At 39.3% G+C, this 22,949-nt stretch overlaps 2 protein-coding genes across 2 annotated transcripts in view; one reads left to right on the forward strand and one right to left on the reverse strand.

Moving 5' to 3' along the window:
- Positions 1–22,949, reverse strand: part of LOC140246287 (pseudouridylate synthase 7 homolog) — a 138,146-nt gene that overhangs the window by 111,500 nt on the left and 3,697 nt on the right. Inside the window, exons 5-6 of the mRNA XM_072325754.1 lie at positions 6,873–6,987; positions 4,807–4,884 (exon numbers count right to left, since the gene is read on the reverse strand). Of these exons, the coding sequence (XP_072181855.1) occupies positions 4,807–4,884; positions 6,873–6,987 (193 nt within the window). The remainder of the gene's footprint in view (positions 1–4,806; positions 4,885–6,872; positions 6,988–22,949) is intronic.
- LOC140246338 (probable G-protein coupled receptor 21) lies at positions 17,130–18,239 on the forward strand. The gene has a single exon (XM_072325810.1). It carries the CDS (start codon positions 17,130–17,132, stop codon positions 18,237–18,239), a length of 1,110 nt encoding a protein of 369 aa, XP_072181911.1.

Here is a 22,949-nt window from a genome sequence, read left to right on the forward strand (position 1 = left end):
CATCCAGTTGGTAAATAGGGCAGAGATTGTGTATTGAAACACCTCCTAAGAGCTAATCATCAAGGGGTTACCAGTACTAACACAAGATGCTGACGCCCCTACGTTACAACCTCCACCAACCCCCACCCCCTACCCCCCCCCCCTTCCAAGCAGAGTTGCTTCAAGCTGTGATTCTCCACTTTGATGCCCTTCACACACAGTATTAAAGGGATGGTACAGTATTGGTGGAGATGAAAATTGGGCTTTAATTTTTTTTGCGAGATACCAAGAAAACACCTATGAAATAGTACAGAGCATACCATTTTAAGAGGAATTCAAAGTTTATTTGATAAAAATTGGGTTTGGAATAGCTGAAACATCCAAAAACAAATTACCTGGTTTATCATCCTATTTGACAGAAATGCCTAATTCCAAGTATCAATAATATGCTAACATAACAATACCATGGTGAAAAACAAAATGTCAGTTTGTTTTTCAGAGCAACATTCTTGCTTGAACACTCTTGTTCCTGAAAAAACAAAAACAATCTTGAAATCCATCTTTTCACAATTTTCCAGAAAATGTGGCCTCTTTAGATATTCTGTTGCAGAGCAGCTTGAAGATTAACAGTTCCATATTTACAATCCCAGGCAATGAACTTCACTGTTTCTAAAACACATATATGATGTATGTATACCTCTACAGCATGCTTCTGATTCTGAGTCAAAGGCTGTATGTCTATTAAAGATGAACAGTGAGTATTCAACTATGCATTCAAGATGGCACATCTGTTAACTTTCTGAGTCACACAGAGCACAAGTTGAACAGCCACATGCAAGCCTTGAATACAATCTCTGAGATGGAATAGAGGGCTGTTATCAACTCTATTGTGCTCCTGATATCCAATTACAATGCAGCAATGGTATAATTCTTACAGTGACCTTAATCTGATTAAAAAGAAATGAATAAAAAGATATTTCACGCGAGTACTTCCTACCATTTTGAAAGTGAGCAGGCCTTTTCATTATTGATTATGATGTAATGCTGGCGTTATGAAAACTACAATGCATACATGTACGGACATACAGAGTCTTTGTGCACTACATGCATGAAGACACAAATCATTACAAGTTTTAAGAAAATAAAAAAGAAAGTAGCTAAAAACCTCTTATCCAACAGTAACAAGGCATAATGCATAGAAATCTGTGTCCTTGCATTTCAAACCCATGGAGGACAATTTTCAAGCAGCCTTTTTTCCTTTTTGTTTTGTTGTTTGTCTGTTTGTTTGTATTTTTAAAAGGATAATTCCTTCTATTATCTAAATCTGGAGTTTGGGGTGATAAAGTGAGTGAAATTAGTTATACCTTTTAGAGTAATTTGTAGACCTATATTTCTTCTGTCTTACGTGTTTATTCTCCATGGTCCACTCAGAAAGGCAAATAGATGTATGCAAGAAAAATCTGACACAAACTTTAAAAGCGGCCAGCAATAGTATTGAAACAGTGGAATGATCATCAGCAGATTGAGCTTAAAAGGGTATGCCAAGTTTTAGGATTATCTCATAATCCCTTCATAGCAGTTGCCATGGAGACTAAAATCCCTTATTTCGTGTCCACAATGGAGACTGAGTTGATGAACTCCAATAAACCCTGAACTTTTATCTAACACTTTTGTTAATGGTATAGACAGCTATTCATGGTACAGAATCAATATGCGTACATGAACTTGTAGAGTTAAGAGTCGTTTTCCAAACATTTCTATCATCTCTGAGGCTCTCAAGATCATACACTGTTGAGATATTTTACAGGGTAATAAAAAAACAACCCTTGGTAACAGGGTGTTCAGGTACATGTATGCTGCTCCCAAATTGCTGAATAATCTCCCTCTGTTTGCAAAGCATGCGGCTACATTTAATGTGTCAACCCGTTGAGGATGGGCTGATTTTTCTACAACACGCATTTCCCATAGACACTTGCCCAAGTATACTTGGGACTCGTCCTCAATGGGTTAACGACCAGGGGGTGTTTCACGAAGAAATTAAGTCGAACTTAAAAGTTAAGATTGACTTAAAATTATGATAGACTGCTGGTTTCTCGTTTCACTTTCATCCAATGTTTTCAGTATCCACTTCAAATTGTTATCAAAATTTACATTTTTTTTTTACCCTTACCTTATTTTGTTTATCGATGTCTGTATGAAAAAGTCTCCAAAATTCTCACGCTTATATGAAAGTTTGAATATTATTGAAGTCACACACAGCCTACCATAATTTTAAGTTGATCTTAACATTTAAGATTTTAAGACAGACTCAAACAAAATAGTGAAATAATCTCAACCCATCCACAAAAGGAGAAAATTCCTAATTTTCCTGTTTCTCTTGTCTAACTACTTTGCTTCTATTGCCCTTAAGTTGAAAATTGACTTCATTTGGAAAATTTTGACTATAATGCAACTTTTATTTTCCATGAGATACTACATTAAGAAGTATCTTCTATCAATATACATAAAAAATGCAGGCACAGTTACCAGAGACTCCAACCCGAAGCACCTTCTGATCGGGAGATTCTCCCGCCTGAAACCCCTAGCAACGGGAGACTCCAAGTTTATGTGTGCGAAGCGCGAAGTTCCTAGGGTTACAGATGCTCTCTGGTGCTATCTAAGGCTTATTTTTGCAACATACGATAGCAATAAGTAAGAAATCCTTTCCAACGGGAGACATTGAGCCAAGGCAGGAGAAATTAAATCTCAAACGGGAGAACGGGAGATTTCGCAAAATTGGGTTTTCGGCGGGAGATCTCCCGTTGAAAACGGGAGAGTTGGAGTCTCTGAGTTACTACAGATGCTGATACTTTCCCAAGGAACATAATTACGTTGGGAATAAAATCTGCAGCTACTAGCATCTAGAATGCTGCCCTCTTGTGACGTCTGTGTGGACATCTATAGGTGTTCAGAGACAAAAGTCTACAAATCATCTGGAGGAGAAATGCAGCACACTACAGGCCAAGCTAAGATTTCACACTGTCACACCGGTGAACAAACATTGAAATTAAACTCTGACGCTCTGATTAGCTGAAAGGAAGCATGACATAGAATGACTCGGGCCTGTTTACATGTACAGAAACCAAATGCATTACATTTCAGTGGTACTAAAAGTTTCATGCGGAGAAACTCATATGAAGTCTTGATAAGTCACCAACATTTGTGGCCGCATGTTGTTCAGAATATCTGCTTTCTTTCTATTTTTAAAAGATATTTTTTTTTTTTTTTTTCCTTCTTTCCCTCTTCCTTATTCTGCTCTTTTAAATGTAGGGAATCCCATTTGCATGCCTTAAATGAAGAGTTATATAAGCACAGTGGTATGTTGAAGAGAGTATCATTTTAGAAACTCCCATAAAGTATTGAAAGTGGAAGGTAACATTTAGTACATTTTTATTGACTGTTAGATTTTGAATTGAATTCTTTTCGGGGCTCACCATAAATTCCAGTACATTACTAGGCTACCTTTGCAGACCCATGCACTGCATGTGTGTCCATCATGTATATTTTGTGAATAAAGTTCATCAAAACTTACAAACATTTCTATATACATTCTTGCCACACACTCTATATGTTATTACATCAGCTCTTATACTTTTAGATTTGTGTTTATAGATAAAAAATACAGAAGACTGCAACAAAAAGGCTTAAGTGTGGCTGACACACAGAACTACTGAGTAGTTGAGTTTTGTGCATTATTCAAATTGTAGATAACTGTTGACTTCAAAATTTCTAAGGGCCTAAACAAGTCCCCTGAGGTTCATATTTAATGTTTTGCTGCATTTTGGGAGTTCTGTAAAAGGTATCCCCTACCTTTAAGTAACATGCCAGATCTTACTTCAGCAGGGAAAAAAAAACCTTGTAAGTGATTGACAAATTGCCCTTCATTGAAGTATTAAAATAAGCACCTATTATTCAGTTTTGGTAGTAACCACGATGAAGAAATCATAAGCATGCATACTCAGGATGGATTTGGGCTAACAATCTCCGAATCACCAGACAGGTGTCATATCCACTGGACTACCAAGCTTCTAAAAGTAACTCGAAACAAGAACTTATTAATAAGAATTTATGCAGTACACACTGCATGTCACATGCTGGACTAAGTAGTAATGGCAGTCGGGCAGAAGCTCAGTAGTCTATTGGGTATGATGCCTGTCTGGTAATCAGGAGACTGTTGGTTCTAATATGTATGCCCAGGATATTTTCTCATGGCTACTATTAATAATACTAAATGATCAGGGCTTTTTATATCTATGAAGGGCAATTTGTCAATCAACTTCAATAAAAAAAAATAATAATAGTAATAAAAAAAAACAACCTTCAATGCAAGAATTTGAGTAACAAAATCTTGCTGTGATGTGTGGTAAGAATGGTCCCCTCCTCCTCCCTCCCTTCCTCATTCTCCTCTCTGCCACTCCCTCCACCCCCTTCCCCCCCCCCCCCTTCCCTGAAAACCAGTATAGCACCCATCAGAAAGTTTGTGCATTGAGTCATACGTTTATCAGTAATGATCGACTCCAGTACAGGCTCTGCGCCTGTGTGTGTACTCACACAGAGATCAGTGATGATAAAGCAGTGTACAATTTGTTAGTGGGATTCTCAAATATATCCATATCAGACCAGTCTTTCCATACACTTCATGGTATCCCTAAACTATCGGGTCTTCATGGGTTATACATGCTGCATGTGGCAATTGAACCAGCTTCATCATGATTCATAATCCATCTTTAAGAGCTCTACTCTGACATTTTGAAAGGCACCTATAGCAACCTGATCTTCTCGTCTTACCTGTGGATGGTGACTTCCTGCACAGTGACCCCTCGCTTGTCCTTTGACCCAGCGTACTGGAAATGATGAGGCCCAATGCTGCAGTAACAAGCAGATCAGGACATTTGCAGAGTAATCGATAAAATGAATTCTCCCTTTAATGTGAATCTAAAATGAAAATAAAAACAAGTAACTTAAGACATGCATTTAGGACATTGACATTAGCTGCCTGTAAACAGGAACTCGCAACTTTGACCACTGTTCACACAATGGTAAATGTGACACTCCTTAACATTCTGGACTGCAACTCTGATAGTTTAAAACATGGACTGACATTTGAAGTAGACTACTGTAGTAGCCACGTGTTAAATTACAAATGAAAATACATCATACTCAGTGCTTTGGCAAAATAAGGAAATGAGTATCCTTTCTGAAGTTTTGCCACACGTCCATTGAATGCTATTGATGTCTTTGACACAAATATGATCAAGAGACCACATTTTAGTTGTGTATGTTACAATATAACCACAAATTCAGTGAGTAATGTTTCAGTTGTTTACATGAATCTCCACCATTTTTTTCAGTGATTCAACAAATCTTAAAAGATCTCGTCATCACTTAGATGACAAGGATCACACATTGTTGTTTATCTGGTTATTTTATTTCAGCTTCCATCTTTCATCTCTCAGCTAATGAGAGGAGGAGGGCTGTTACCATGACAACACAGTGTAAATATTCTTGGAACCTTGCACATTCCTCCTTGAAATATAGAGAAAGTCTTAAAATCACTGATGAAAGGAGAAGATCATATCACTCCTGCAGCTGCACAACAACAAGAAAATTTGCCTAGATCCTGCATGTACATGGTATATTATGGAGGGATCACATTGTAATTTATTGGAAGTGTTATTTGATGAGCAGGTTTTCTTTTCCTACCCTATCAGAGCATCACTGCAGATGGTACAAATGCTGTCCAACACCGATACATTGCCATGCCCAGTTTGAAAAGCATCAAATAACACAGCAATTTGCCTACAGCATACAGTCAGCTGGGATATCTCTCATGCTGTCTATACATGCAGTCACTTTATTCTTTCCTCAAGCATGGCCCTTCATTCACATTTGACAAGAGTATATTACTCATGGTCTTTGAACTTTCCAAATTCACATCCTTTTTTACAACTCTTTTAAAGTTCTATCCTTCTTACAAAAAACTTGTGTCACCATTAATCATTCATAATTGAAGCTGTGGCTAGGCAACGACTTATTACTATTTACTTATTACTACATGAAACAATAAATCAGGAAAATGAAAACCAGGACCCCGTTTACAGTGCGGGGCTGGGCCGAGCCGCGGCTGAGCCCCGCAATTTTGTCCGTTTACACTGCCGGGATCGGCCGCGCTTTTAATTCAAACCTTTCAATATTTTGTTGTAGTGGCGCTCTGCTTGTAAACAAACGCAATTTCGTATAGCCTGGTTTTCAGACCCTTTGCCAACTGGATTCCGTGGCGATGAAGTCGCCGTTCGGGCAAAGGCCTTTGCCGAAGGGAAAATCATTTGCAGGACAAAACCACCTTAAACTATACTAGTTTTCGACATTGAGGGGGTTAATATCGTGAATAGCGAAATAGTACGGGCAGAGGGTCTGGAAGCCAGACTAAAATTGGCCGCGCATTTGGCCCAGTTTGCGTTTACACCAAGAAGAGGCCGGGCTCGGCCGCAGTTCGGCCGCGGCCGAGACCACCTCCAAAGCTTGGCCAAATGCGAGGCCAATTTTGGCCTCGCATTTGGCCTTTTGCGCGTTTACACTGAAATGAAGGAGGGTTCGGCCGCGGCTCGGCCGCGGCCGGGCCTCGCACTGTAAACGGGGTCATACATGATGTTGCCAATTCACTAAATATTGATATTATCACAGACACAGCTTCATTAAGTGTAGTGTAGTAGATAATGGCATACAGTATTCGTCCCGAATCATCAACTGCTGAATGCATCAGATCAAGGGGTATCAACATAAACTCACTAAAAAACTTCTGTGTTCCATAAGATGCAACAACTACGAAATAACTTGAACGACCTTTGACCTACTGCAAATATTTGGCAATGATGTTCAACGCCTCGTACACATCCATGTTCTCCTTGTACAGCACAAAACGGCAATAGTTTGGTTTATCCTTGGGCCAGCGAGATCGACCATGCTTTCCTGGACAGAGGATAGAGAGGAGTAGAAGAAGTCTCATTCCTGCAAATAACTCTCCATTCCATTTTAAAATTTACTCTGGTTAAAAGAAGAAAAATCATGTAAATGGAATACTGTAAAACAAGGAATGTTTGTATGCATTTTCATTTCGCGAATTTCGCGAGCGCCAAGATTCAGGAAATTAAAATGAACACGAAAGTTCTTGTCTACACTCTATGCATTGAATGCTAGTTGCAGTTCGCGAAAATTTCATGCCGCAATAAAGGCCGTCGGCTCCAATTCGCGAAAATTTAATGTCGCGAATATATCATGTTTTACAAAGGCTTCATTAAAGTCAGACTAAACAGGAATATTAATAAATCATGGCATTTTAAAGTACAGTATTTATTTGTTAAACATTGATATTGTTTACAGTCATCATGCAAAAAATATGTGAGGTGATGACATCATCTTGTCTTCATCCTATTGACCTGCACACCGTCGAGAGGTTCACTCAATTTCTTTCACTGAAAGGAAAGAAACAAAATAGAATTGTTATATTCTGAGAATCATGACTTTAAAGGGATCATATAGTTTTGGTTGGGACCTAACATCAGGTTTCTATTTTTGCTAGGATAGTGAGAAAACTCTTTCAGAAAATGAAATGCCATGTAATTCCAAAAGGAATTCAGCTTTGTGGGATAGAATTGCCACAGAAGTCTATGAGTACAAACACATAAAAAATCTTGGTGGAAGTCTGGGAAAAAATAGAACAAATATCTATTTTTTTTCCAGCATGTCTTGAATGTCAGCGGTATGGCTTGTGGATTGATTTACTGAAATTCAAATAGACATAGCTTCATTAATATACATATCTGATTAAAAACTTTCAGTGATTCTTTTTTCCCTCACTGAAAGCTACCGTAACTGTCATTTTCAATACATTTGTTTATCACTGACACCTATGATTATGAACTGGCGTTTAGAATATATTCTGGCAAAGATGAAATGTGTTTCTTTTATTTCATAAACTTTATAAGTAATCATCTAACACAAACACACACACATACACACAAACACACACACAACACACACACACACAAAGTAATTGCACATGTTTTGCAGACAGTGATAGTATGACACATGGTGACACATGCAGGTATAAGCATACACTACCAAAAAAAAAAAAAAAAAAAAAAAAAGATCCACGTAAAGGGAGCCTGCAAAAACAAAAAACAAAACAAAACAAAAAAACACCTGATAGTTACTGTCCAAGGATAGCCCTGCCATGTAGGCAGATTGTTCATGTGAAGTTAATCGTCGAAGCAGCTGCACTTGACCTGGTTACAAGAAAGAGTGACACCGAAGAAGATCCTGTTGTATCTTGTTGCCGTCCAGAGGAGACCAGGGTGCCCTGAAATGTCAGCTTTTTATTGCCTGTACGTGCATTTTGAAGGGTGTGAGGTGGGAGCGTGTTTAGGCTACATGTCACATCAATCATTGGTGGAACCCAAGTGGTGGATGGGGGGGGGGGGGGGAAGCGCACCGGGCGCGCCCACCCCCTCCCCTATTTTTTGTTAAAACGAAAGAAATAAAAAGAAAAAAATAGGGGTGGGTGCGCCCCTTTTTAATTTTGTAAAGGCACCCCATCTTTTGGAATTCCTGGATCTGCCCCTGAGCCCAGACACCAAATGATGAGACCCTGCATGACAAAACCACAAATGGACTTTCCTAACCACCTATTAAAATAATGCAAAGAAAGTACACACTCTAGGAAAGTGTTTACCGAAAAGAGAGGTTTTAAAGTTTAAGGTGTACTGTACGAGCTGAAATTTTCGCGTACAGATATTTTCGCGAATTGCTACTAGGAGGACATTTTCACGTGTTGTTAATTTCGCGATTGCGAGGTCTAACTGTACTTATCTATTCGCACGTTGTTATTTTCGCGTGTTGTTATTTTTGCAGTTCAAAGGCGATTCGCGAAATTCACGAAAATAAAACCACCGCGAAAATTTCAGCTCGTACAGTATTCAAGAGATTAATCTCACCAACCTGCACACTGTGCAATGAATGGGACAAAAGCAAAAACAGAAATCAATGTAAAACTCCCTCTCCATATTTCTAACTATCTCCATCTTTCTTTCTTTCTTCTATTTCTGTTTTACATGCCTCCCTAACTCCCTCTTTCCTTTATCTGTCCATCTATCAGCTCAAATCTATCTCTCTCTCTTTCTTCTGCTTTCCTTTAATCTCTCTCTCTCTCTCTCTCTCTCTCAATCCTTCTTTACCTTTCTGCACCCCTCATCTCCAAAAGCCACTGAAATATTCTGATCCATTACCTTTCATGTACATTTCATTCTGCAAAAACAGGGAGTTCACTTTTTTTTTCTTCATTCTTTTTTTTTTTTTTTTTAATTTAAACCCTGTCCTAAAAATTATGCAAACATCACAGTATTTCCCGCTCCAGGAGGACGACCAAAGGATGAGTCTTTTCTGAGGAATGAGACATATCATGGATCATCTGGGGGGGTGTTTCATCAATTTAGTCAGGACTGACGAGTTGTCAGTCTCTGACAATTTCAGCAAAATCCTTGGTTTTGATTGGCTGAAAAGCTCTGGTCAATGACTCTTACCGTGATGATTGTCAGAGACTGACAACTTGTCAGCGCTGACAACTTTCATGAAACGGCACCCTGTTTTCTGTTTTCTGATTCCCCTGTTGGCTCTCCAAAGTGGTTACTGTCTATCAAATCAATATAACAGATATCAAACTATAAATATGCTTCATTTAATAACATACATGATAGGGTTACGGGACACAAGAAAGATCTAAAGAGGAGCATCATAAAAATAACAGAAGAAGAAAACAATCCTTTTTCTAAGATCTCTTATGCTTAAATATAATGACCCTATCTTCTGTGGAAGACCGATTTATATTGATAACGCAAACAAGATGTGCATTCAAAACAATTCAAAATAACAACTTGACTAGAGTGGGAAGATTTACTGGAATGGGATTGTCAGAGAGGACTTTCCTCTGAACTGCAAATTAAAGATACTCAGAAAGTTGATATGTGATATTCAACTCAACCAGCAAGATGAAAGCACAGGTTGGATTTCAGTTAAGATTTCATGGGCAGGCAGCCTCTCCAGTTTCATCCATATCAGTAGCAGACAGGAGTTTTGTTTGACAGCATTGCCTCTTCTGCAGAGTTGGTATGCTACACAGTGTAAACTTTGGTGTCTGTAGATTTTTGCCAGTGCTTCGTTTTAATAGTTCCTCTGGAAATAAAAGTGGTATCCTACACGGTATAAACTGTGGTGTCCATGGATTTTTGCCTGTGCTTTTAATAGTTCCTCTAAACATCAGAGGGAGAGGGTTGTGCTTCTGGGTGTAAGCTTTGGTGTCTGTGTATTTTTGTCAGTGCCTTTAATAGTTCCTCTAGAAATAAAAGCGGTATACTACATGATGTAAGCTTTGGTATCCAGGGATTTTAGCTAGAACATTCCAATGTGCCCTTCAAAACTTATAGGTGTATGCTACACGATATAGACTTTAGTGACTGTGGATTATTACCTGAGCCTTCAAATGTTAATTTAAAAGTAAGGGGGGTTACGATATGCTACTCTGATCAATGTGAAATTTTTCCCACAGCCTTCAGTTGTTCTAATAAAACTAAAGGGGTGTTGAAATAGGTGTTTTCATAAGTTTACAAGCAAAGAAGAAGGAGAAGAAAAGAAGTAGAACAGATATGGCAGAAGGTCTTTTGAAGTCTGAACTAATTTCACAAGGTTATGAATTGCATTTGTACTGAATATCATTCAGTTTCCAGTGATATATGCTTGCTTTTGAATGTTTCTGCTGTTTTGTTTTTTTTTTTCATCTGGAAAAGAAGATGTCTACAATTTCTCCATAAATCATAAATTCTTGGTGATCCATCCCACAACCCAATATACTTACAACTACAAATTTATAGTTAAAATCAATCCCAGCACAACATCCCAGTAATATCATATAGATAGGCAGTGGTTTAAAGAGCATTGTATTCAAAACAAATTACTTGAGATGTGATGGTACCACAGCACTGAAACATAATACATGTCTGCCCCAACGTGAAGTAGATGGTTAGAATTCACTTAGTGCACTCAAAGCAACATGAATTTCATAGTGGCCAGACAATTTGCGGATGGGCACGGCTCATACCCCATTCATACACAAAGTCAGGTCCAAGAGCACTCCAGAAGCACTTTGACACATGTCCCTCTGACTCTGTTCATACAAAGAATAACTGCTCCCTGAGACCACACTCGAAGTGGATGCGAAAAGGGCATAACTGTCATAGTGAACTTTGAGTGCGCAAGAACTTCTAACATGCAAACTATATGCACGATGCTCACCTCATCCCACTTCCAGAGTGCTCTAAATATTGGTGACCATCTGTAGAGAGTTGGAAGTTCTTCAGAGAGCTCCAGAGCATAGGGTGGAGAGGGGCCCAACTTTAGAGCACTCTAAAACCCAATTGTCTGTTAATACAGAATTCATAGGGGTTCAGAAGCGCTTTAAATGCCCCATATGAATGGGGTATCAGTGACATAAACACAGGACTAAACATGCCAGCACAATCTCAGGTTACTTTGGCCTTCTTTGTCTCTGCAGGGGCAACCCCATCACATATCCTGGGTCATGTGTCAAGCAATCTGATTGGCTGTTTGTCCGTCTTCAGCAAGAAGAGACACACCAATCACGTCTCTGCAGTACCAAGGAGACTGGTAGGGGCAATTATTCTATCACTGTTTCACTTGGAAAATTAGATCCCTGTGTAAAAAATGATGTTATTTGAGTCTCTTGTCTTCAGTAGAAGCCCCTTTGAACCACAATCCAGACAAATACACCTTTCCAACACACTCATCATGGTTGACAACAAGGGAGCCTCAATGTGTCAAGAGAATTTCATGCCAAACTGCCAATCAAAACGTTGATGAGCCGTCAAATGTGAGTACTTGATTTTGATTTTGGCATACAGAGTTTATCGAGTTGCTGCCCTTGTCTATTTCATATGCACTTTCTCTTTTCAGGGGGAAAAAAAAATCTACAACTGGCATCTACAAGTGTACCACCCATGTACAGAGAGCTCATCGGTGCATATATAAATAGAATCAAATTCAGTTAAATTCATTTTTGTTTTCAAATCAACCTTCCTTCTTTCCTTGCAAGCCAGTTGCCTTTTTTCTTTCTTTCTTTTTTTATTGTCCTCCAAGTTATGACTACCATCTGAAATTGTCATTGTTAATGTGTGCTAATGAGCCATCAATGGTAGGATTGATTATGTTTCAACCAAATGCTAACCAGTTGAGGACGAGCCTGTTTTTCTATCTATAGCACACCTTTCCCACAAAAACCTGCCCGAGTATATTCGGGACTAGTCTTCAATGGGTTGCTTATGGGCAGCATCAACAACATGGCAGAATGCAAGGAATACGTGAAAGGAAGAGGAGATAGTGCACATACATGCCGTGCAGACATACATAGAATGCATAAACTGACCAATATGGCTGAAACTACTTTGATATAGCTCTGTCCTGAAAAGCATCATTGTCAAGATAGCTCATTCATTAGACCTCTTTTATCATTACCATTCTTTTCATAACAACTTACATTGCATTCTAACATGATATTTGGACCTTGGGTTATTATTTTTTTTTCCTGTATTCATGAGGGCGCATAAGATTTGCCCATTTATGGTAGTTGGATCAATATGAATGAAACATCTGCAAAGCGTTAAAATGCATCCTTCCTCTTGCACAATAGTAGATTCGCAATGTACAAATCTATGAATCAACTTGAACATCCTTAATTTGCACAGTGCTCTGAGACACAGGAAGGAAACAGCGGAAAAGTTCCATCATGTGGTCTATCACCCGGTTGGACACTTTCAGACCTTTTTTGGGGAAATTACCTTGCCATACCCAAAGTTGGGGAAATATGTAAAATAATCATTTTACATTCAGCAGGTTTTGGGGTTTGTTTGTTTTTTTTTTTTTTTCATTTCGTTTAATTCCATTTCATTTATTTGCAAATTCTCATTATACTGAAAGAAAAAAAAATCCATCAACAACAACAACAAAGGTGAGAACATAACTTTATGTGGGATATTTCAGATATACTGAAAAAAAAAATGAGATGCCTCACATAGACAGAGAAAGAAAAAAAAAATGGGTAAGAGAATACGGAGGAGCCAGCAGAGACCATTGTATGGCTGGGCTCCTACTGGAAATTTCACATTTATTTTGAAAATCAAAGAAAGAAAGACAGGGAGACCATGGTAGGAAAATAGGATGTACTGCAGGTAACTAATAACAATTTGCTTAATTTCAATGCACACTAATTACTGAAAGTTCACAAGATTTATCTAAAATGTCCAAAATTTGTTCAACTACTCAAGTTTTTCACATCTAGCAGCAAGAAAGGGAGCAAAAATAATTTCTGCATCTCCAACAATCCCCCCCCCCCCATTAAAGTGGGCTTGGTTAGATTGCACAATCGAGCTAATATCCTTGATAACTGACCTATTGGTAATAAGGTGTGCCACAACTCTTCCTATCAGAGAGATGAACTACTGTATGTCACAGATAGCTTTGATTTACTTCCATACCCACATCCTCGCGTCTACCACCAAACCTCAGAACACAGGAAGGAAATTGTTGAAATGTGTCATTATCTCCTTTCACTGATCCATTAGTTGGCTGGGTTGATTACAGAGAAAACTGTACTGCGGTCAAAGCGGGAGTGGTAGTGGCCAAAAGCATCACAACTGATCTGGTATATATAGTTCTGCACCCTTTCCTGATCGGGCATTTATGTACCTGCACCCTTTCCTTGTAGGAATTACTCAGAGGTTGGCCTTTTGCAAACTGTCTCCACTCAGCTAGGCAGGGACAAGCGGTGAGTATCCAATATTTCACTAAATGTGACCGGCGACAACGGTTTCAGGCAAAAGCCGGGCATTTTGAAAATTCATTTTTTCACTGAATCACATTGCCCATTACCTAAGCTTTGCATTGATATAAAACACTTGTATTCTTCGACATTATAAGTGGGCATGGAAAGCGAAATAAAATGCACTTTTTAAGTTGTTAGCCTAACAAAATTGTGAGAAAACGGGCTTTGAAGATTCACCTCTTACTCAAAGACAATGTCCGAGCGGCGATGCAAGGTGAGAATCACCCATCCGTACGATGGTGCCAATCGATGTTAAGCTCCGCCTCTAGCAACCACATCGCCTTCTGATTGGCTCACTGAGAGAGTCAAATTTCCTGGGCACCCTTCCTAGGAGCTCAGCGTATGCAGCCGAAAAACAATGCGGTTCGCTCGGGTTTGTTTTACCAGTACGTCTTTCAAGATGGCGGATACGATAATTGCACTTTTGTTTGGTGTACATGACTGTGTATGGTGCAATGGCATCCACACGCCATGACCATGTGCATAGGAGCGGGTTGCAAATCCACACATTTACAAATCGCAGTTTCATTGTTGTTGATTTGACTTTATCATTGGCGACCCTTTTGAAGGCAGAAAAATGCCAGTGCTGGCAAGGGCCACGCTTCCTCTTTGTTTTACTTTTACAAGCCGTGCATAATGTTGCCTTGTTCGGTGGTGTTGATTATATTAAAACAAACAAACACGTACGACTCGTTAGTTGGTGCGATCTTGATGCGTAGTATTTGAATACACTGTATAACTGGTTACATGTGACCTCTCCTTTCCTCTCATCACCCTTCCCTTGAGTCAGTCTGCTGTCATAATTTTTACTACATGTACAAGTGGACTATTTTTTTTTCTTTTCACACCATTATGTCGTGCAGCTACATGATTTTTGTTTCACTTCCGTTGTCGAACACTGCGGTAGAATAGTTTGGATAGAAAGCCAAACGAAGAGCACGCACTACAGAGCGAGCGTATAAACCACTATAGCAAGAACAATGGAGCATGTAATCATGCACGCGTGGACAAAGCATTCCGAAAACACTGCAACTGGTGTCTCCGAAAGCCGAACTATGTAAATGTGTGCGACGCAACAGCCAATCGCATGCGAGACCCTGCGCCGTAGCAACGCTGGGGATATTGGCGCGGCGTTCGAAAGAAGCTCGAAACTCACGAGTGCAATCCAACATAGGATGATTAAAATTCCATTTTCGATAGGAAAAGCTATGAAATTTTGTGTAAATGTAGAAAACATATCAAAGATTCGATTTCTGCAAAAAACCCAAATCGACCAAAATAATGGTAAAAATCTTTGTACCCCGCCTAGGAGGGAATTTGCTCTTGCGACTTTTGCCTGAAACCGTTGTCGCGGGTCACAAATCTGTATTCATTAAATTTTAAATCACAGAATACAAATACTAGCATGCTTTATATTCTGATAGTTAATTCCCTTTTTTTTACCTTTTTTACACAGGTGTACACACCAGTTGCATTCTTAATCTACTATGTAACTCAAGTACATATTTTGACCAGCATGTCTGTGCACAAAATTCTTCATAGATCTCCTTGACTAATCGTAGGTCTAATGCAAATTCCAAGATAAAATCCCTGGTAGACTTATAGCAAAGTGGCATATTTGTTTTGATCAAAAGCAAATAAATTTCCTTCACCTTAAATTCTTTGACTTTATGAACTTAGCTGGATGAAGAAAAAAAAATGAGGAAGACAAAAGTCATTTGTTTTCCCTATAGAAATACCTAAAGCAATTTTAAATTACCGCTAACCTTTTTTTTTTTTTTTACGGATCACATGACAAACCTTCTGGAGAAAAGGTACTCCCTCCCCCCTCCCAACCTTTGTGTATTAAAATACCCTGTCCACAATGCTCTTGCATTGGGGAAAATATCTTCATGTTAAAAACGTGCTACAGGTTTTACAGTACATGAAGAAAGAGTATTCATTGTGTTCTCCATGTTCCCCTGCCCTGAGCCTGTATTATTTTTGATGCATACATTTTCATAAATACAGTACATGTGAGGGTACTGTGAAACACTGTACCTCCCACTGTCTAAAGATGGATGGATGATTTACATAATTGGACATGGCAGGCTGCAGTGTTACCAGGTTTACATTAATTACAAACAACAACACAAATAACTACAAGAAAACACAACACCTCTAACAGACACTGTTGCAACCAGGGCTCATATACGTAACATGTTGAAGTCATGTATTTGTACCAATGATATTTTCTTGTTTCAGTCATTATTTATCATTATAACTTTTAAGCATTTTATTTATAAATCAGCACTTTTACTGCTAGATGTTAATTCACTGCATTGCAGTATAGGCATATCACAATTGCAATATCATATGTATTTTCCACCTTCAAATGAAATACTTTTCACATGTGCAAAGTGTTCCGCCTGATTGTCATTTCTTACATTTTGATAGTATTATTTTTTTTTTGTAAATAATTGATGATAATAGTTTTTGTTTGCTTTGAATACACACAGTGAAAATTGATTTTTAACTCCTATGACTTTTATTTTTGTCATATTATGATGAAACTTTCACAATTTTCTTTCTCTAGTTGATAATGTATTCTTAGAATCTGTAGTTATGGGGTTTGTGAAGTTATTGGATGTGGAATTTTTTATTATTATTTTTTTTTTTTTTCATTTTGAGCAATGTCATATTGGTTCAATTGCAATATTATGCAAATATTTTGTTTATGATCTTTTGTCAGAACAATGATCAATGCAAAGGCAATGAATAGTAGAAACTGACAGATCATGTTACCCCAATGAGGACGGTTTGATTTTGCTTCAACATGCATTTCCCTTAGACGCTTGCCTGAGTACACACGGGACTCATCCTCACCGGGCTAATGACCTCAACATCTAAAATCAGTCCTACAGGTATTTTCAGTTTCATGGCACTCACTGCCCATTTCAGAGACCCCAGGAGTTCCAACTTCAAGGCACTACTGTCATGTTAATCTGCAAAAATGAAATTTTGCTTTCATCTTTACCTTGACTCACCAAATATGTCTGAAGAAATGAAGCCTACTTTTATCCTATCATTACCACACATTTTTCTATTTCTTTCTGCAGTGAAAACAAGAAAATAGAGTTGTGTGCTTCAAAAAGTGGTAAACAGGATACTTTGCCAAGTCAACAGGATGGAGGATACAACACCAGACACCCTTGCTATCACTGAGTTGCTGTACTACAGCTCGCCAAATACAACCAATCCCAGCGGCAACTCTACTTATCAGTATGTCATCTCCACCTCTCAAGTGTCTTTCCTCGTCGTCATGGCAATACTCATCATTGTCTTCAACATCACAGTGCTCCTTGTCCATCACTTTACCCCTGCCCTCAAGGTGCCCATGAGCGTGTTCCTTAAGTCCCTGGCATACGCGGATCTCTGGGTGGGGGTGAACTGCGCCCTCAACATCGGAGTGACGTACGCTGGCGGCTGGCCCTACGGTCTGGTCACCTGCAAGCTGGTCGGCTACCTGCTGCTCGTCGTCGTCCTGGTGAGCATCATGAGTTTGACATGCATCAGTCTGGAGCGCTACACCGCCATCCAGAATCCACTCCACTATCGCACCGTGGTGACGTACACCAGGTCACGCCTTTGTGTCATCGCCCTCTGGGTTGCCAGTGGGATCGTCTTCCTGCCTGCTTTCTTCAACTGGGGCAAGGCCTGGGATATCCAAGGCAGCTGCACCCTCTTCTGGCGCTACAACATTTCCTTTGGCTTCTTCGTCATCGCCATCTTCATCATGCCGAACCTTCTCATCTCGGCAACCTGCTACATCCGCATCATCTTCATGCTGGTTGCCAGGCAACGGTGGCTCAGGTCAGGTGCGGGGACCTCCGCCGAGCGCCAGCACGAGCGACTGATGGCAAAGATTGGGCTGGCAGTGATGAGCGCCTTCTACGTGACGTGGCTGCCCTACGTCGCTGCCAGCTTCCTCCGCTTCCTCGACCTGGCCAGCATCTCCCCGTCGTTCTACAACAGCGCCCTCTACCTGGGCATCAGCAACAGCTTCCTGAACTGCATCATCTACAGCATCTCTCACAAGGCCTTCAGGGACGGTCTGAAGAGCCTGGTGTTGAGATTCTGCTGTTGCTGCCTCTCCTCCAAGAGACCTGGCAGGAAGCAATCAGCAGTCAGCACAAGGCGCACGAGTAGCAACGGTCAATCAACGAGTGCTGCCGCCTCCAGCCACATCGACGAGGCAGAAATTGTTGACTTGGAAGTTCAGAAACACAAACTTTGAATCAGACTTCCGACAAATACAAGCTCATCTTTTCCATGGATAAAGTATGCAGCTGAAAGTTCACCATTGGATCTATTTTGAGACTAAATCCATTCCAAAATGAGCAAAAACCAAATATTTATTTCACTTACTGGTGACAGAATCATGCCAGGTTCTCATATGAATTTTTAGAGCTAAAAAAATCTGAATACAACAACTCGAATAACTCTTAGGTGATCTGTGGTGATCTGGAAGATCAATACAGACAAAGAATACTGAAGGGGTTGATGATCATTTCTGTATCAAAGTGCATAGTACAATTGTGTATTTCAATGAGACTCCTTGGTAGAAGCTAAACTACAAGATGAGACAAAGGAATTACTACAGCTATATTATATAAATAGTGAATGGTCACGAGTGCGATGGTACAAGATTTCGCACGATGTGAAAGATAGAGGCACTCTATTCAACGAGACAAAGCCGAGTTGAATAGTGCACCTCGTCTTTCACAGAGTGCGAAATCTTGTTCCATCGCACGAGTAAAGACCGTACACTATTTGGTTGATACAACACCTCGAACGTCAACAGATATGGTCCACACAGATTCTTGAATTTACCACAGAAATGGCAACCATTTTCCGTGAAAGACAAATGAGTAGCCGCACAGTCGCAGTCAACATGTACGTACAAACGCGAAAACGAACTTGTTCACAAAAATGAGTGACAAAAGTACATGTGTAATTGTTAAGTGAGCGTGTCAAATGTATGTTTATTGTGACATCAGAGCCGTGCGATGGGACAAAAACTTGGAGTAAATCGTAAGTTTAACACAGGAGTCAATGGAAATGGGTGACGTCAGCCATGCGCTATCCATTTTTGCTCAAACAAAATTGCACGGCTGTCAGCCAGAGCGTGTGATGGAACTTTTCACTAAATGTCACATGATGGACAATTGACCAATCGGATAGCCACATTCTAAACAGGTGTTGTATAAAATATCACAACCATCTTTCTGTCCTTCATCATAGAGAGTGTCAATCAGAACTGAAAGCAAAGTTGTTGACTTTGTCATAAATGATCCTCTGTTATATTTACAACAGAATGATTACAACAAATACACAGTAATCAGTAAAAAGTACAACTATGACGATAAAACATACTCTATATTAACCTGTTCCTGTAGCGTTCACTCATAGGCGGGAACTGAGTATACCAGGTTCCTAAAAGGTACACATACAATTTATGTACATGTACATGTATGTGCCTGCATGTGTGGTCAAAATTCATGTTTATTTGTATCACATCGAGTAGAAAAATAACTTTTATCCAAAGATCAGAGTTTTTGTTATTAATAGCTTTTCTTTTCCTGTCTCAGAATTGTGTGTGTTTTTGTGTAATTTGAATTTTCCAAGAGACATGGTATTGTACTAAGTGTGCTTGTTTTGCTGAAAAACTTGTATGAAGATGTGTAGGTAGCAATCGAGGCTGAGCTCACTAGATTATGACTTTCACTGACCCCATTCAGGCGTCCTTATCTATATAGGCCGAGTGTATAACAAAAGAATTTGCCAACTCAGCACACGCCCTTTTCATATCTCACATTTGATCAATATTTCCACTATCATCTATATAGGACGTTTTAGCGGCGCATTTAAAAACGCGTAATGTTGTCTCCTAATTTTTCACCATTTAATATGTGAGTGTATTGAATGAAATGCATCGGCCAATCTATTAATCCTCCATAGGCTACTGTTGTTACTGGCCGTTCGATAATACACCTTATTTTGTCCCGTCTGTTGCGCAAGTACAAGACATTGAAAACGTTTTTGGCACTTCTGTTCCTTTCACATGTATGTTGCATTTTTATGAGGTGACTGACTATCAAGCGGTGTTCCCCACTGGATTTGTGAGGTAAATGATAAGTTTCTGTCATTGTATGTGTGCAGAAGTCATGCCCCTACAATAATATCGCTAGGGGTCCTTTGACAGAAAAACGATCATAGATTTGTCACACAATTTACATCAAAGTAAAGCTTGGCATTTTCTCTACAACTTTGCTCATGGCATGTCCAGGGTAATTAAAAACCTATAAAAGTTACACAGATTTGATTTGATTTGACTACCTTGCTGTCTCAGAATAATGTGGCAGACAGTGGGTTTACACCATGGCACATAAAGAGTTCCTAAAGGTCTGCCATAATGACCATTTTGTTGGTATTGCAATGCAAAGATCACAATTAAGTTACGAGATATTGAGTACCATTCTAGCATTCCACAGAAATATGTGACCGTGCATCACAAAACCAACAAAAAGTCGCACCACTTGATTTTGAGTGGGGACTCAAAAAAGGTGAAAAAGGGTCAACTAAGTCAATCTTGAGTTTTTCGTATTTTCTGAAAGAGTTCTTCTTCTTCTACATGTACATTATTCTTAAGTTTAGGATCATAAAACAGACAGGAAAGTGTGTTTTCAGCAGTTTTTCTAACACCCCCTTTTTTTGGTAGAAGAGTGTAACTAGGTATGTCTTAGAGGCCCCTTTTCATTTCTTAAAAATCCTTTACACACTCTTCACTTTCAACTGTAACAACTTTTGAATGTATAATGCTACTGCTTTGAAAGTTGGCATTAAACATGAACAGAAAGTGTTTAATAAGCATGCTCAATATCAGCTTAATCTGATAATCCCTTCATTGCTGTTTACATCTTTTTTTTTTTCCCCACTCATTGCTCGGCTAGCACGGCCAGGTAAAGATTAAGTGCTTGAAGAGACCCTACACCGTCTTCAGAGACTCTTTTCTTAGTTCACACTTTTCCAGAGAGTCTGCTTTCTTTCCAATAGTAGGATAGGTTAACAGAGTCCATTTGAATTGAGTTATACATCATTTTAAAGCTTAAGAGTCTGCTCTTTCAGAATCTGCCCTGAACTAAAAATCCATGTCTGGCGACTTTTTGTTGGTTTTGTGATGCAGCGTCACATATCGTAAAAAAAAAAAAAAATACCAATGGCATTCCCACATTTTTGGTAAATATAGTTTGTAGAATGTGTGAATGTTTGAGAGTAACAAGCATGGCACAGGGATGGAGCTGTAATAAACTTTACACTGTACATTATTTCATTCAAATAGATTCACAATGGGGGTGAAGATACAGTGTGCTGTATGTCTGTTTTCAAATATGTCCCTGAGTAGTCAAGTGCTCAATTCTATTTATGTCTTCACACTTCATTTTACTATGTACAGTGTATACATTTAATACAAAACTTTCTTATCAAATTCCATTTGAATGTGTTCTCTTTTGTATTCATCTTGTATTTCACTTGCTGAACAATTTGTCTTTCTCTATTGATTACATACTTCAAAAGTTTGTACTAAGAAACCATCACTAGTTGTTAGATTTATTTATCTCCCTGGGTCCCTGCTATGGCGCAGTGGTCTTTATACTTTTATCAATTGTGTTTCATTCATAAAGTCTTTTACTTGCACAGCAATTAGTCTTCCCACTCAAAGAGTGCTACATCAGAAAAAAAGAAGTACCTGAGAACACAAAACAGATCATTATCTTGGGTATCTTCTTCTTCTTTTTAACACGAACATTAAGGGTGCGTTCGAGCGCTCTAAAGCGAACCAAAGCGAATTGAACTAAAGCGTACCGTACCGTACCATGCTAATTTTGGAGCGTTCGAGCGCTCTGTGGAGAAAGCGTACTCACGAGTTATTTTTAGAAAGGTCACGCTTGTTTGTAGCAAGAATGTCATTCACCCCTGGCGCTTGAACTACATGTACTTACAGCTGTCCAGAACAAAGAGAATGATGTTTTTGCATTGTGACGTATGCGCATGATACGCACATGCTTTACAACGAACTTTTGGTACGCTTTGGTACGCTTTTGGAGCACATCGGGAAGTGGTCCACTTTTGGCTCGGTACAGTACAGTACGGTACACTTTAGGAGCGTTCGAATGCTCCTCTGGCGCGGGTACGGTACAGTACAGTTCACTTTAGGAGAGCGCTCGAACGCACCCTAAGTTTGGTTGGGCACAATTTGCAATATAACCCTTTGTGAACTCAAGCACTTGGCTATTAATCTTGCCATGATTTTTATCTGCATTCAGTGCATATCCATCCAAACCTGACCCAGCTGTAAAGTGTAGCAAGTTTACACAGGTATAGCAATCTGCCTCAATCCAACAGGAGGGCCATGGTGACACAATGGGGATTAGGGGGATTAGTTAATCTCTATTCCATGATAATTATTAGTTTCCAGACTTCTGTGCTAATCAGCAAAGAAAGCATTGTAACATGTGTGCTAAGCAAAGCACAGTAAGGGTTGGCTGACACTTTGGCAACCATGTTGTTACCTTCCTGTGAAAGGTAACAACATGGTTACTGAAATGTTGAAGTTGAGCAGGTCCTTGGCAGGATCACAATCACACATCCACGAAAGAGTTCATGGCGTATCCTGAAACCACACACCACCACACTGACTCTATCATACTAAAGATCTAATTTCTCCATCAAAAGACACAAAAACAGATTACTTGACTGCATACAGTGCAAGCAGTGTTTCATATAATTTCTGCTCAATTGTCTTGATGGTCATCTCCATAGAGATATCAACTCAACTACAAAAAAAAAGAACATTTAAAAATGCCATTTAGTTGAAAATTCTGGGTAATATTACATTTAGCACTGATGAAAATGCATTTCATTTTTTGTTATGTGAGAGGGAGGG

Source organism: Diadema setosum, chromosome 2 (genome assembly GCF_964275005.1).
Source record: "Diadema setosum chromosome 2, eeDiaSeto1, whole genome shotgun sequence".
Classification (NCBI taxonomy): domain Eukaryota; kingdom Metazoa; phylum Echinodermata; class Echinoidea; order Diadematoida; family Diadematidae; genus Diadema; species Diadema setosum.